This window comes from Phytophthora sojae (genome assembly GCF_000149755.1).
Source record: "Phytophthora sojae unplaced genomic scaffold PHYSOscaffold_4, whole genome shotgun sequence".
NCBI lineage: Eukaryota > Oomycota > Peronosporomycetes > Peronosporales > Peronosporaceae > Phytophthora > Phytophthora sojae.
In genome coordinates this window covers 5,149,079-5,164,375 of record NW_009258118.1, presented here as the reverse complement: position 1 = coordinate 5,164,375, position 15,297 = coordinate 5,149,079, and the positions used below count along the sequence as shown (strand labels likewise).

The 15,297-nt window shown below is 56.9% G+C and overlaps 6 protein-coding genes across 6 annotated transcripts; 4 read left to right on the top strand and 2 right to left on the bottom strand.

The window, feature by feature from the left end:
• Window positions 1-121: 121 nt before the first annotated feature.
• On the top strand, window positions 122-1,663 carry PHYSODRAFT_504391 (hypothetical protein; the record flags this gene model as incomplete). Its single annotated transcript, XM_009528992.1, has 1 exon — window positions 122-1,663. The coding sequence occupies one exon, from the start codon at window positions 122-124 to the stop codon at window positions 1,661-1,663; it is 1,542 nt and encodes a 513-aa protein (XP_009527287.1).
• Window positions 1,664-2,533: 870 nt separating this feature from the next.
• PHYSODRAFT_502165 (hypothetical protein) lies at window positions 2,534-5,566 on the top strand (the record flags this gene model as incomplete). The annotated part of the gene is made up of 5 exons (XM_009528991.1): window positions 2,534-3,556; window positions 3,686-3,805; window positions 3,854-4,715; window positions 4,821-4,978; window positions 5,075-5,566. The coding sequence occupies 5 exons, from the start codon at window positions 2,534-2,536 to the stop codon at window positions 5,564-5,566; spliced, it is 2,655 nt and encodes an 884-aa protein (XP_009527286.1).
• A 98-nt stretch (window positions 5,567-5,664) lies between these two features.
• On the bottom strand, window positions 5,665-8,546 carry PHYSODRAFT_503471 (hypothetical protein; the record flags this gene model as incomplete). The annotated part of the gene is made up of 2 exons (XM_009528990.1): window positions 5,665-8,325; window positions 8,469-8,546. The coding sequence occupies 2 exons, from the start codon at window positions 8,544-8,546 to the stop codon at window positions 5,665-5,667; spliced, it is 2,739 nt and encodes a 912-aa protein (XP_009527285.1).
• A 406-nt stretch (window positions 8,547-8,952) lies between these two features.
• Window positions 8,953-11,010, top strand: PHYSODRAFT_315179 (hypothetical protein; the record flags this gene model as incomplete). The annotated part of the gene is made up of 4 exons (XM_009528989.1): window positions 8,953-9,805; window positions 9,889-10,044; window positions 10,119-10,869; window positions 10,980-11,010. The coding sequence occupies 4 exons, from the start codon at window positions 8,953-8,955 to the stop codon at window positions 11,008-11,010; spliced, it is 1,791 nt and encodes a 596-aa protein (XP_009527284.1).
• A 1,301-nt stretch (window positions 11,011-12,311) lies between these two features.
• PHYSODRAFT_383431 (hypothetical protein) lies at window positions 12,312-13,010 on the bottom strand (the record flags this gene model as incomplete). Its single annotated transcript, XM_009528988.1, has 1 exon — window positions 12,312-13,010. A coding segment is annotated over one exon (699 nt), but the record flags the coding sequence as incomplete, so codon positions are not given.
• Window positions 13,011-14,611: 1,601 nt separating this feature from the next.
• On the top strand, window positions 14,612-15,238 carry PHYSODRAFT_286050 (hypothetical protein; the record flags this gene model as incomplete). Its single annotated transcript, XM_009528987.1, has 1 exon — window positions 14,612-15,238. The coding sequence occupies one exon, from the start codon at window positions 14,612-14,614 to the stop codon at window positions 15,236-15,238; it is 627 nt and encodes a 208-aa protein (XP_009527282.1).
• Between the last annotated feature and the right edge of the window lie 59 nt (window positions 15,239-15,297).

The following is a 15,297-nucleotide window of genomic DNA, read 5'->3' as shown; positions in this document are numbered from 1 at the left end:
TCCCAATGTGTTTACCACGTCCGACCTAACGGTGGCCAGCAAATGATCTCTCGTCTCGATCTTGAATCAGTTTTCGATTTGCTGGATCTAGGACTAACGCAGCCAAGAAAACACCCCAACTATGCCGCCTCCAATGATATGCACGACGAGTAATGGGGCCCCGATGCCTCGCTTCGGGCTGACAGCGTCTGCGACTGCCGGGTCGACGGGGCCAATTCTGCTTCAGGACTTCGAGTTCATCGATCATCTTTCGCATTTCGATCGCGAGCGTGTGCCGGAGCGCGTTGTGCACGCCAAAGGAGGCGGGGCTTTTGGCTACTTCGAGATGACGCACCCGGAGATCACCGAGTACACGTGCGCCAAGATGTTTTCGGAAGTGGGCAAGCGCACTCCTGTGGCTGTGAGATTTTCGATCGTCACCGGGGAGTCGGGCAGCGCCGACACGATGCGGGACCCACGCGGTTTCGCCATCAAGTTCTACACCGAAGAGGGCAATTGGGACCTGGTCTGCAACAACACGCCTATCTTCTTCATCCGGGACCCGATCCTGTTCCCAAGCTTCATCCACTCGCAGAAGCGCCTGCCAGCTTCGCACCTCAAGGACGCCAACATGGTCTGGGATTTCTTCTCGCTGCGTCCGGAGTCGCTACACCAGCAGACGTTCCTCTTCTCGGACCGCGGCATCCCGGACGGCTACCGGTTCATGAACGGCTATGGCAGCAACACGTTCGCCAATGTGGACGCGGAGGGCAAGATCACGTACGTCAAGTACCATTTCAAGACGGACCAAGGCATCCGCAACATGCCCGTGGACGAAGCCGCGTTCCTCGCTGGAGCCGACCCGGACTACGCCAACCGCGACCTGTTCGAAGCCATTGAAGGCGGCGAGTACCCGACCTGGACGCTGTACATCCAGACCATGACGCCCGAGCAGGCTAAGAAGAACAAGTTCCTCGCCTTCGACGTGACCAAAGTGTGGCCACACGCCGACTTCCCGCTGAAAGAGGTTGGGCGTCTGGTACTCAACAAGAACCCGCGCAACTACTTCGCCGAGATCGAGCAGCTCGCCTTCGCGCCCTCGCACATGGTGCCGGGTATCGCGCCGTCGCCCGATAAAATGCTGCAAGGAAGACTGTTCTCGTACCCGGACACGCTGCGCCACCGACTGGGCAAGAACTACCAGCAGATTCCAGTCAACCGTCCGTTGAACGAGCCCCAGACATACCAGCGTGATGGTCCTTTTGCTGTGAACGGAAACATGGGCGATACGCCAAACTACTTCCCGAACAGCATGGGGGGACCGCAGGAGGTTGAGTCGCTGCGCTACACCACGTACGACGGGGAGCACACGGTTGTGGACAAGTACTCGTCGGCGTTCGATGACAACTTGACTCAAGTGCGCGTGTTCTACCGCAAGGTGCTGGATGAAGATGCCCGCGAGAGACTCACGGACAACATCGCCACCTCGCTCGTGAACGCGTCCAAGCCCGTGCAGGAGCGCACGCTCAAGAATTTCAAGGACGTGGACGAGCACTACGCGCGCCGCGTGAAGGAGAAGATGGACCAGATGCTGACGGCCAAGGAGTCTGTGGCCCAGTCCAAGAAGCACATTACGGCGCCGCTCAACCCGCCACGCAAGGGGTTCACGCCCGTGGCTCCGTAAGCTGGCGTTGGTATTTCTACTCGGTTCATGTGAAGCAGCAGATTTCAAGTATGTTGGAAGAATCGGGAGCTAGCTTCGCAGTTCATGTTGTGTCAGCTCAATAGCAAGTTGATGCACAACTTGCATGCAAAGAGTGTTCAATTTTTTCAGAGGGACTGCAACCTACAATTCTCTGCATGCAATAGCATGAAACCAGGCTAGATCGAGAGGAGTATATCCGTGTAAGTGTACCGAAAAGTTAACTTTTTGCATTCACTATCCGCCTAGGTCACGAGAGGCAAGCAAGACCTTTGTCCTCTGCTCCGCAGAACGCTTGGCGAGACCTCAGCACGGACGCCCGAGACAGCGACAAAGACAGAGAAGACAAAGACGCTGAAGACGCCTTCACAGGTCGAAGTCGGCGGGTTCCACGCGCTGACCTACTCAACCGCATTCTGAGAGCCCAGAACGATGCGCAGCCTGTCGGTAACGGACGCACTGGTGCTGGGGTGGAAGACGCGTGGCCAACAGGAAAGGGCCCAGTCCGCACTGACCCCGCACGTCCGCACTTTAGCCGCGAACCAAGCGTGGAACGTACTTGTCCGCGTCAAGTTGGAGGCTGTCTTGGTCCTTATGTCCCCTCGGTCTTGTCCACTCGATCGCCGGTCACCAGCGCCGAGGCCCCCGCAGCATTCCGCGTGGGCAGAGGGGTCTGGCTTGGCAGTCCAGGAGTTCGGCCGTCTTGGTCCGAGGCGGAAAGCAAAGTGAGCATGCTTTCGGCGTCACTACTTGCACTTGAAGTGCGTAATGACTCACTACCATGATAATGAGTCATTACTATCATGGGGTCCTGGAATAGCTCCAGGCTCTAGCTGCAGCGCTGACCCGAGTATGCCCGGGGTGAAGAAGCCGTCGATCGATCGAGAGGAACGTCGTGCATGGCTCGGTGAGCAGCTTCAAGAGCGCCAGAAGCAGCGCGACCGCGACCGAGAGCAGCAACTTCAAGCTCTGGAGCTCGAGAACGAGCGACTATGGGCCCCATTCGCTCAGGAGGCCAAGCACACAGGAGAGCTCAACATCGCGTGGAAAGAGGCCCGTGGGTTCTTCACCTGGGAGCGGGTGATGCCCTTCCGTGACCTCCTGGCGCTGAGGATCACGGGCCACAACCTGCTGGAGCTGCCCGAGAACTTACCAGCAGCTCTTCCGTCGCTAGAGACCCTTTCACTAATCGCAGACGGACTCGAGCGACTTCCAGAAACCATCGGAGCACTATCACGCTTGACGGAGCTGGATCTGACCAAGAACCGACTGCGGGAGCTGCCCGACTCTCTCACAAAACTCACGGGGCTCACCGCCCTCAACTTGTCCTGCAATGCTCTGGAGAAGCTTCCCGAGGATTTCGGAAAACTTGTCAAGCTTGACAAACTGTGGCTCGAACGCAACGCCTTGACGCAGCTTCCAGTGTCCATCGGGGGCTGTCGAAGTGCTCGATGTGCCAACTTCAGTGCCAATAAACTCACGGAGCTGCCAGAGACGATCGGAGAGTTGACCGCGCTTACAACGCTGACGCTCAACTTGAACGAGCTGCAGGAACTGCCGGACGCTGTGGTTTTTCTGCCCAACTTGCGGGTGCTTCACGCGTCTCGGAATCAACTGCTCAAACTACCGCGAGCTATTGGCGAGATGCAGGCGCTTCGAGAGCTGCGACTGGACTGGAACTGCATCCAAGAGCTTCCCTTCTCCTTTCGTGCGTTGACGGGCTTGCAGGTTCTCTGCATGGAGCAGAACCCGCTGCGCTTACCCACCAGCGACGTCGTAGCTCGCGGCGTCCCCGAGACGCTGCGCTTCATGGAGAAAGCCCTCGTGGAGTTCCAGAGAAGCAGCAGACGAGAAGTTGTCGAAGCCCTACAACAAGTCTTGGCCTTCGCAGCCCAGCTCATACAAGACGACGAGATGAGAGAGGCACAGCCAGATAATAGCAACAACACTCACCGCAATGCCACCGTTGACGATGATCTTCGAGTCATCACGTCGTTATTCGAGCCCAACTGTGATCGTTTAGCGCCACAGGGCACCAGCAGCGAGCTCAAGTTGTACGGCATCGTCTGGGAGAGTTTCTTCTCTGAGCTGCTCCCGGCCATCGAACGCAAGCAAGCGCTCGCAGTGTCGGCCGCCCAGCAGCCACAAACGGACGAGTCAAGGTCAAAGCAGCAAGCACCTCCAACGCCCTTCTCGCAGCGTTTCTCTCCTGAGGAAGTCGAAGACGCACTCTTGAACTACGACGACGAGTTCGGCATGGCTTGTGTCGCTGGCGGGGGAGAAGTTCCAAGTGTCCCCATCGAGTTTCGTCGCTGTGCGTGTCTTGATCCAGTGGCTCTGTGTGAACGAGGCCAGCGCGTCCGGAAGGTTTGTCTGCCGAGAACAGCGCCGTATCGATGTCAACGCCCTGGGAGACTGCTGCGCGCGCAGATGCTCACCAAAGAGCAAGCTCAAGACCAACTCGCCAGCATCTACCTACGTGCCAAAGTGGCTCGCCTCGTCCAGAAGACGCAGAGACGCGCTATCGAGTACATCAACTCCACCTTGGGCGTGGCTCACTTTGAGCGTACAGCTCGCGTTTTGGCTCACGAAATGGTTCAGCGGCGTAGACGACTGCGTAAACTCTACAAGAAGTACATGAAGAACCAGCGGCACGTCGACGCTCGACGAGAGAAACTCCATCGGAAGATTGAGGCCTTTCAACGCGCGAAGGAGGCGCGGATGAAGACCACGCGGGATAAGTGTTCACGGCTTGAGAAGGATCGAGAAGCGCTCGAGCGTGAACGTGACGCCGCCGCTGGCAAAGACAAGGGAGGCGCGTTGGCAGCAGCGAAGACCAAGAAGCTGAATAAGCTGGACAAAAAACTTTCCAAGTTGAGATCCGAGCTGGAGGACGGGGAGGCAGAGCTTGGGCCTGAGAACGGGAAGATCTACGAGCTTGAGCTAGCGATCGAAGGCCTTGACATGGAAGAGCAGAAGCTTGTAACAGCCACGGAGAAAGCTCGAGCGCGCGAGATGAATGCCGCCATCGGAGGTGACGACGACGAGGAAGAGGAGGAAGAAGAAGAGAGCGAAGGAGACGGTGACGACGATGAAGCTGCAGACTCTGATGAAGACGATGACGACGCTGACGCTGAAGATGATGAAGACTCCGAAGAAGAGGAAGAAGAAGCCCCGGAGACGGAGGCCTCGCGCGTGAGCTCATCAGCGCCGACCGAGGCTCCAGGCACCTCGTTCTTCCAAATCGACATGCCGGATCTGAGCATCGACGACTACCGCATCGCAGCCGTGAAAGCAGTGGATCAGGAGCTTGAAAAGCGCGCCATCGAACTAGAAGAACAGAACCCCAAGAGCCAGAAAGAGAAGGTCAGCGTCACGGCCGTCGTGAAGAAGCCGAGCTTCATCATGCCCCTGGATGTCCCCGAAGAGGAACTGTTCGAGCTGTTCCAGACGCAAATCCGAGACTCGTACGTGGAGATGCAGTGCACGAAGGTGTCGCAGCAGGCCACCAAGGAGTTTCTCCAGATGCGCGCCGTTCTTCAGAGATGGCGTGGACTTGGTACTCGAGCGGTGTTCGAAGCTTGGCACGAGGTGGCTCGAGCCAGTCGCTTGGACGCCAACGCCGTGAAGGCCCGTCTCGAGCGGAAGAAGCTGCTGGAGAAGCAGAACCGGGAGCTTGAGGAGCAGCTCGCACGTATCGAAGCCAGACGTTGGGTCCTGCGCACCGACATGTACACGGACGCCATCTACTACGAGAATGAGACAACCGGTGAAACCCGATGGGAGCCGCCGCAGTTCTGGGCGGAAGAGCAGCAGAAACAGCAAAAGGAGCGACAAGCTGCGAGCTTCGCAAACGTACCTGTGCTCAAGCTTCCTCCGATCTAGGGATGCACTGAAGCGATCGATGTAGACCAGTGGCTCAAAGCAGAACACTTGGTATTTTTTTGAAAGTATATCCATCGGTCCATGCTAGTACGAAAGTCTCACTTCTTGCCCTTCTTGCCCTTCTTGTCTCCTCCCTTGCCCTTGCCATCCTTCTTGTCGTCCGCGTTGAGCGCGTCTGCTGCGGCCTTGCGGATCTTGTCGCGCGTGTCCTTCAGGCCCGTGATGACAGCGGTGAAGTTCTTGAACTTCTCGTGGTCCTCAGCGAACGTAGCAGTCTGGCGCGACAGAGCACCTAGGAACTCCTCCTCACGCAGCGGGCGCTTCTCCAGACACTCCACGCGTCGAGGCGTCAGCGTGTTCTCTACCGCGCGCACGATGCTGCCGGACGAGTAGCCTTCCGAGATGTGGGCCAAGGTCGAGATATCAATGGGCTCCCGACGTCGGTGGTCCTGAATCTGTGAGGCCGAACCTCCACCTGAGCCTGAAGTGGACGCTGACGAAGACGCAGCAGCCAGTGCCGCTGCTGTAGCCGCTGACGACAGCCCCAACGTGGCCGCGTGAGCTGCGATAGTGGTGCGCAGCGCGTGCTTCCAGAGCAGCACGCGCGACGCGTAGTCCGGGTACGGCACGTGCAGGAACTTGTCGAAGAAGTTGCGCAGGTCCTTCACCTCGGCTGCACCTGGGTCTGCCGACGTGCCGATAACTAGCACGCGGTCCGAAGGCTCCAGCGCCGCCTTGATGTACAGCAGGAGGTCCTTCTTGAACCGGACGGGGCCTTCCGAGTTGGCTGCAGACTTGCTCTTCTTGCCGCCGCCGCCCGCGAAGATCTGCTCGCAGTCGTCGATGTAGATGATAATGGGCTGCAGCGCGGCCGCCTTGGCTAGCACAAACGCCATGTGCACGAGCTTCGTCGGTCCGGTCTTGCCCGCGAACTTACCAACGAGGTTGCTTGGCGACAGATTGAGTAGCAGGGCTCCGGTCTCGTTCGCCAGCGCGCTCACCAGCATCGTCTTCCCTGACCCACGAGGCCCGTACAGCATCATTGATCGCACAATTGGCGTACGCGCTCGAACAAACGGCGATCCAAGCGGAAGTACACCATACTCCGTTAATGACTGGCGTAGTTGGGCAGCCGACGGGTCTTGAGGCACCCAGTTGCCGAAGCGATCGCGCCGCTCGCAGTGCTGGTAGACGGTGCCCAGGAAGTTAAAGCTGCCCACGAAATCTCGCACGCGCACGCCCGGACGAGGCGCGTGCACGATCTGGTGCTCCACCAGCACACTCAGGAACGAGTCCGGCGCACGGCCCTTAAGCTCCGAGATCTTCTCGCCAGGGAGGGGCTTGCCCTTCTTCTTGCCGTCCTTCTTGCCTTTCTTGCCTTTCTTGCCCTTCTTGCCTCCCTTTTTCCCTTTGCCCTTCTTACCCTTCTTGCCAGCCGAAGCGGCCGCCTCGAGCTGCGCCTTGATGTTCACGAGCTGCAGCACCAGCATCTCGTCCACCTGCTGCCGAACCTGCACTTCCACGGGCCCGCGCACCACGTCCTTGGCCAGAGCGACGTCGTACTTCTGGTAGAAATTGTCCAGATCCTCGCGCTCGAGCCACACCTTCTCGTACTGGGCCACCCCTCCCGCCAGCTTCTTGCAGAGCTCGGAAGGCCCCGTGAGCGGGGGCGGCTTCTCGGGCGCTTCCTCCTCCTGCTCCTTGGCATCTTTGCCTTTGCCCTTAGCTCCTTTGCCTCCCTTCTTCTCCTCCTTCTTGCCCTTGGCCCCCTTAGCTCCTTTCTTGTCGGCAGCAGCCTTAGCCTTGGCCTCTTCTTCCTCTTTAGCCTGAGCTTTGGCCAGCTCCTCGGGAGTCATCTCTCCATTCAACGCCGCGTAGAAGCCCGTGAGGTCTTCAGGGAGCTGGCCCGTGGCCATGACATCCGTGATCCAGCGGCGTCTCTCCTCCAGCATCTTCTCCTTCATGAACGGTCCTTCCTCGTTGGTGACGACTCCGTGCAGCTCAATGAGTGCGCGCTCGTACTCCTCCTTGTTCTCAGCCTGCTCGACACGGCGCTGGAGACGCGCGTCCGCCAGGCGCTTCTCCAGTGCGGAACGATCCGTGGCGGGCGCCTTCATGCCGATGAAAACCAGCTCCGCGTCACGCTCGCGCGCTGCCGCCGCCCGCGAGAAGAAGCCGCGAAACATGCGCTGAATGTTGGCAGCCGCGATGTCCGGGTCCATTTCAGGCGCGCCTTGGGCGGCCTCGTAGAGCTTGCGTTGACGCTCCTCCTCGCGCAGTTCCTGGACCAGAAGGCCGCGTTGACGGCCCTGCCGACCGCGCTCGTTGCGCTGGATCACTGCAATGGCCTCGTCCAGCGAAAACACGCCCACGCCGCTAGCGAGCGCGGACTGCGCGACTTTGATCGCGTCCAGCGGGATGGAATCCACGCCGTGTTTGAGCTTCATGTAACCCTTGACGAGGCGTTCACGGCGCAGCAGATCCTCCTGCTGGTCGTCAAGGAACGACTGCGGCACAGGCACTTCGAGCGTCTCTGGAGGCAGCTTGAGGTCCACGAGGATGTCGTCCAGGTTGACGTATTCCCACGGGAAGCTGCGCTCGGGCTGCGTCATGACGTCCGGGTTGGGCGGGTTCCATTTGACCAGCAGGTGCTTGAGCTCCACCACGCGCGTGGCCACGACCTCGATCACCTGCTTGACGTCGATGCGCTTCTGCGGGTGCACCATTTGGTCGTAGCACTCGGACAGGCGCGACAGGATCTGGATGTACTTGATGTACAGGCACGCGTAGTGCTGGAACGCCTCGACGATGGTCGCTTGGGGCGGCTGCAAAGCACAAGCAAAGAGTGGTTAGATGGGCTAGTGGGTAGGTAGCTTTAAAGCACAAGTCTGATAGCACGCACCGCCTCGTTGGGAGCGCCTTCCTGGCCGTCCCCGAGCGTGTGGTCCTCGATGTGGACCTGCTCGTTGAGCTCCGACATGGCCTCCTGCCATAGCTGGTCGTACGTGCTGCGTCACGCACAGACTACGTCAGACACAGCAACCACGTGAGTTAGCATCGGCAGTACTCGAACCTGCTAGCCATCTTACGCTCCTGCTGCCGTCTCGATGCTAAACGGGCACTGACCGTAGCAGAGGAGGCGCCGACTCATGAAAAACGATCGGGCCGTTACAGCAAGACCCCAACCAAGCCCTGCAGCTCAAGTGCTCTCTTCTCCTCACCGTCGCCTTCGTACTCTTCGTACTCCCTCGTTGTTCGTCCTTTTTGTCGGCATGGCAGCGTGAGCCTGTCAGCTTCAACCTCCACGTACTCGAAGTCCCAAGATCGCCACTGCAATTCAGTATCTTGTTCAATCCCCACTCAGTGTTCCAACGCACGCAGCGACAATGAGCAATGCCACCGCCAACCCCCGTGCCAATCGATTCCGCAAGGTTTTCAGCCAGTCCTTGTTGCTGCCGCCTCCACTGCCTCTCATCAACCTGCCGGAGGAATCCCGCCTGGCCCGCACGGGCATCCAAAGCCAGCGTCCGATGCACCTGCCAGTGCGCAGACACATCCCCAACCCGGTGGCCGTAGCCGCGTTGAAAGCCAAAGCCGACGGGGGTCCTAAGAGTCCCGAGGACTTCGACCATCTCCAGCCGCCCAAGCGCGAGCCGATCCTCCACGAAAGCCGAGCGCTACTCGAATGCGAGGACGAGGGGTACGAGGAGCTCGAGGTACTCGCGCGTCTCCACGTGTATGAGTACAACCAGCCCGACGTCTTCCGAGACAGCAGCGCTCCAGATGACACGCTCATCTTCGACTCGTTGTTCGAGGGCGGCAACCTGCAGCGCGCCGAGCGGATCTTCCGCAAGACGCCGAAGTCCGGCTCAGCGTCTCACATGCCCCTGCAGGAGTACGAACTGCTCATCCACCCGGACATCAAGAACGGCGCCTACCGTCAGTGGTTCTACTTCGAGGTGCGCAACGGGAGACCGGGGACCACCTACCGCTTCGCGCTCGTGAACCTCGCGAAGAGCGGAGCGCTGTTCGGCCAGGGACTGCAGCCGGTGGTTTACTCGGAGCACGACGCGGCAACAAAAGGTGTCGGCTGGAGGCATCGAGGCACGCACGTTCGGTATGACGTCGCCACATCTCCCACAGCCCAACCAGGAGCCAACGCGTTGACTTTCCACTACGAGTTCGAGCATGAGAACGACTGCGTGTACTTTGCCTGCATCCAGCCGTACACGTACACCGGTACACCGTTCGCTAGTTGCTTGTTGTCCACGAAATCGATGTTCACGTCCACTTGTATGCTTGTGTTGTGCCTTGGCCCGTAGATCTGATGGACTACCTGGAGCATCTCGAGCGCGATTCCCAGCGTTCACTTACGTGTCGTCGAACTGAACTTTGTCAGAGTCTGGCAGGGAATCCATGCGACCTGCTTTCCATCACGTCTCCAGCGAAGGACGGGATCCCCCACGACGAACGCCGGAGTGAGTTGCCATCATCGTCATCTTCGGTCAAGTACCCTCCGTGTTCTAATACGCCTTGGTGACGTTGTGTCCAGTCATCGTGTTGTCCGCGCGCGTGCATCCAGGAGAGCCCAACAGCAGCTGGATGATGCAGGGCATGATCGATTACCTCACAGGACCAAGCAGCGGCGCAACGATACTCCGCCGCAACTTCATCTTCAAGATCGTGCCGATGCTTAACCCCGACGGCGTCATCAACGGCAATACCCGCGTCAGTCTGGCTGGCTGGGATCTCAACCGCAAGTGGAGCAACCCCATCGAGCAGCTCTTCCCCACAGTATACCACCTCAAGCAGCAGCTCGCACACTTCCAAGCCCACGGCCGCGTGGCCATTTACTGCGATCTTCACGGGCACAGTATCAACCGCAACATCTTCACGTACGGCTGCTACACCAGTAAGAAGAGGCCCAGTGGCTCCGACAGCGCTAAATCTTCCGCTGACGCAGCCACGGCCACCAGTCCTGCCAGCAACACGGTAAAGACCGACCCGCGCGTCTTCCCCATGATCGTCGCGCGCCACGCGCCGTGTTTCTCCTTCGCTAGCTGCGACTTTAGTGTCCACAAATCCAAGCTCACCACTGCGCGAGTCGTAGTGAACCAGGAGCTGGGCGTGACCAACAGCTACACCCTCGAAGCGAGCTTCTGCGGCCCAGACTTTGGTACGCACAAGGACACCCAGTTTTCCACCTGGGACCTCGAGGAAATGGGGCGATCGTGGTGCCAGAGTCTGCTCGTGTACTATGGACTCACCGCGCAAGTCAAAGCATTGGATGCAGAGCGTGAGAGGCAAGCAGCAGTCGACGATCGAACGCAAACCTCGATCGCTGTGCCATCTCCAACTGGCCGACGAACGCGTCCTGAGAATGGGTCACTTCGGATGGAGGCTGAAGACGAAGAGAGTCGCCTTGCGAGAGACCTCCTACTTGACTGCGAAGCGGCGATCTCGGCGCTGTTCGCCCATTCTGGAATGGACATCAGCGACCGCGTAGGATCGGAAGACGATGCGGGCGGTGGAATGGACTCGGATTTATCTGGAGCTGAAGAGGAGCCGATCCCGCCGAGTCCAGACGGCAGGACACAGCAGCGTAGTCCGCGAATTCACAGTGAGCGCAAAAAGCAGCCCGATGACGATGGTCCCGTCGATGACGAGGGATACTCAAGCGCCCCAGAAGATTTCCCCTCGCGTAAGAGCCGCACGTCGAAGTCTGGCCACAATCAGAAGAAGGCTCGGAGACGCAAACACACACGCACCAACGCAGTAAAGCAAAAGTCAGCAGCCATCCCGACGTCCAGAAGAGGCGAAAGCAAAAGCAAGAAGAAGAAAAAGCGCAGCAGCAAATCGGAGCTAAGACGCACCACTTTGCCGATAGCGGCATCGTCGCTGGGTCCGAAGCTTGAAGATGCAGCACCTTGTATCGCCAAAGAACCTCCGGATATCGTCGTAAGAACTCCACCCGTTGACGAAGTGTTGAAGACGTTCCCGAAGAAAGTGGTGACCACCTCGCGACGCTCGAAGAGCAAAAGTCGTCCGAAGAGCTCTTACGAGACCCCACGAAATATATCGAGCGCAATCCTGAAAGCCACAATGAATGTCGATCTCGCGGCTTCACGGGCCAGTTTACGCCTTCGCCCAATGCCCGAGTATCCAAACACACACAGTACGCTTCTGATGCTGCCGAGTGTCTTGGACGGGGGTAGTCGAAACAGCAGCGTTCGAGTACTGAAGACAGCTCCATCCTACGATCAAGAGTATGTCGCACTTGAGGACAAAACCCGCTTCAGCTTAGCCCGTGTGCGCTCCGAGCTCCCAGTGTTGCAGAACTCTGGTCGCGACGAGGATCAGCAGCGGCATTCGCGGCTTCGGGTTCAGGAAAACGACGACATCCGATCTGACGAGGGTTCCGATGCTAGTTGCGAGCGATCCGAACCAGAGGCGTACACGTCCAGCTTTTGACCCACCTAGTAAGCGTCACCGAAACACAACACTCAACACACACACGTATCGCGAAAAATAGAGCTGCTTTGAGTGCAAAGATCATCGTGTCCAATACATGCAGACAATCTAGTCCAGCGCCGGCGCCAGCAGCTCCGTCATGCTTACAAGCTGGCGCTGCAGCTCCTTCACTCCGAAGCCCTCCTTCACGCTGCACACCTGGATGATCGGGTTCATGCTCTACCAATTTAACAACACAACGTCAGCCACCACAACGACCCAATCGACATCCACGCGTCCCACCTACCATGCGATCGGCGTTGAGTGCGACATCCTGCGCCTTCTGGATCTGCTTCTCCAACTCGCTCCGCGTGACCGTGTCCGCCTTGGTGAACACGACCTGGTAGAGCGCGCCCAGGTCGTGCAAAAAGTCCATGAAGTCGTGGTCCGCCGGTCCGAGCCCGCGCCGCGCGTCGATGAGCAGCATGGTCGTCTTGAGGTTGTTGCCGCGCCGGCCCTCGACGTAGCCGCCCACCAGCGCGTGCCACTCGTCCACGACCTTCTTGGGGGCCGCGGCGAAGCCGAAGCCGGGCATGTCCACGAGCGCCAGGTCGGGCAGACTGCCCTTCTTGCCGCCCACGCTGAGAAAGTGCAGCTGCTGGGTGCGTCCAGGCGTCTTGGACGTGCGCACGAGCGACTTCTGGCCGGTTAACGCGTTGATTAACGACGACTTGCCCGCGTTGGAGCGACCGGCGAATGCTATTTCAGGCACGTCCCACTGTGGCAGGTCGGTCGGGTCCGATGTGGACGTAATAAGAGTGCTGTCCACCTTGAACAGCCGGTTCACGATGTCCACCTCATGCGGACGCAACTGCGGCGGCGCCGACACACCAGCGATTGGCCAAAATACGGGCAGGTTGGCCAGCCGAGCCTGCTTCTTGCGGGTCTTCTTGGGCGGCGAGGACGGCGCGCGCGGCGACGACGAGAAGGTAGCGCACGCAAAAGTCGATGAAGAAGGCGCACACGGAGTCCGGAGGCTGGAGGCGCGGCATGGGGAACGCTGCACGCCGCGCAAGCTCGTGCATCGCCGCAGCAGCATTGTGTGGCCGATGTGGAATGTTATATATACTGCAGCGAACTCTAGGCTGGGATAGTCTATACAGTAGGTTGCCAACATAAAACGTTAGTACACTAGCATTTTAATATAGTAATGTTAACACTAGAACATTCCAATAACAATATAAACACGAATACGTAGTATACTAACATTACATATTAGTAGTAGTATATAATGTATCAGCAACAATCTCTACAAATTAAAAAAGCAAGAACACATAACGTCATTATACTAGCATTATAATATAGTAGTGCTAATATTAGAATAATTATAATAACAATATATAAAAGAATATGTATTATACTAGATTTATATTGTAGTAATGATAGTATTATTTGTTTATTCATGTTGCTCTTACTATTTTGTATTAACGGAAATGACCGAATAATACCCCGGGCACTATTTATTAGTACCCTCCCATTTTCAAAACAAATATGCTAAATTTTGGATATTACGCAGTATTTCATACATAAACATGCTTTCGACAATAAATTCATAAATATATACTTGATCTTTGTATGGAAGTAACATTGTAACCCTGGGATACACATTGGGCTACGTTTTAGAGGGTACTATACGGGTAAGGGGTATTATTCGGGAATTTACGTTACTTTAAAAAAATAGGTAGACCAATCAGAGCCGTACAAAAATCTTTATCGTGCTAAAAGAACAACACCAACGTTAACTTCGGGAAAAGGATTGGCTCTGAGGGTATTTTTGTGCCGCCCTAATTTCGAACCAACAACATGTGAATCTTGCCATGTTGAGTGGCAACGTTGGCGAAGATTCTTTCGCCAGGCATACGCGGAAGCAATCGGACGCCGACCTCAATTTTAACAGATCTCGCAGCTCTATCATGCATTTTCCATGGAAGGATTAGTCGACGCAATTGTGGATCCTTTAACCCCAACTCTTTTTGTCCTAGGATCTAGGACCGAAACTCACTTAAGTACGCCGTATTTAGCAGGGTTTTGTGCTAGAACCAGCAATTAGGACCAAAAGTGACTTGGGGGTTGTATGGAAGGAAATAAGATCCAGGTAAGTACGAGGGTGTCATGTATAACAAAGACAACAACTGTTCGAGTGGTGTAACGGCTGAAGCCCTATACTGAACTCAAGTCATTTTAAGGAATTTGTCCTAGAATCCAGGACAAAAATGAAATGTAATATGTTATTAATGACACCTTTCAACTGTAGCTTGTGCCGTTATGGATAATGGTGGACACTACGCATCACAAAGGATTAAAAGTGGGAATCAAAGGCTTTCTCTCCGTACTTAAGTACCAATAAGATGGCTTATCTTTCAAAAACAAAGCCAGCGTAAGCTTCTAACTTTTGGTCCTTGTTTTTGTCCTTGATTTGGCGGGTGTTGGGGTTGACCTTGCTGGTTGAGTCCAGGGAAACCCGAAACCAGGCGATTTGCCCGCAGCTCCGTAAACTGTGTTCAGTTCGGCTTTCTCCTCTTGGGGTTGATCTCCATGCGCTCACCACGCATCGGGCTACTCCTACTAATTCTGAATGGGGTCTCATTGCTCGCAAATTGCCGCGCGCTACCGGCCTCCGACCAACTCCAGCGCGTGAGGGTGGTTTCCTCCGACCTCGCTCCGTCGGCTGAAGCCCACACGCGACGATTAAGGTCTTCTAACGTTATGGACGAAGAAGATGGCGGTGCCACAGACGAGGACGAAGAGAGACTGCTCAACCCGTCCGCCACCGCCAAGTTGAAGGCGGAGCTGGAGGCGATCAACATGAAGCACAACTTCCGAGACTGGTTCCAGGTCAAGAAGACGCTCGAGCAGGTGCGCTCCTTCTTGGGGCTTCCAGCAACGGGCGAGGCGGTCAGCCACGCCAATTGGGCGGCATTCCAGAACTACCTGAAGTACGTGCAGGAGATGGAGGAACATGCTGCCAAAGTGGCCAAAGCGGCGGCTGCCAAGCAGAGGCTGGACTTCAAAGGATGGTATCTCGAGGGAAAGTCATTCAAGCAGGTACGCGCAATTCTGGGGCTCCCTGAAAAGGGACCTGCGCCAACCAACCCGAACTGGGAGACTTTCTTGGACTATTTAAGGTTCTTCAAGGAGTACTCGCAACAATTCCCCCACTAGAACGCTGGGACCTCTCATTGTTGTGGCCCAATTGTCTTCTGAAAAGCTACGAGACGGCC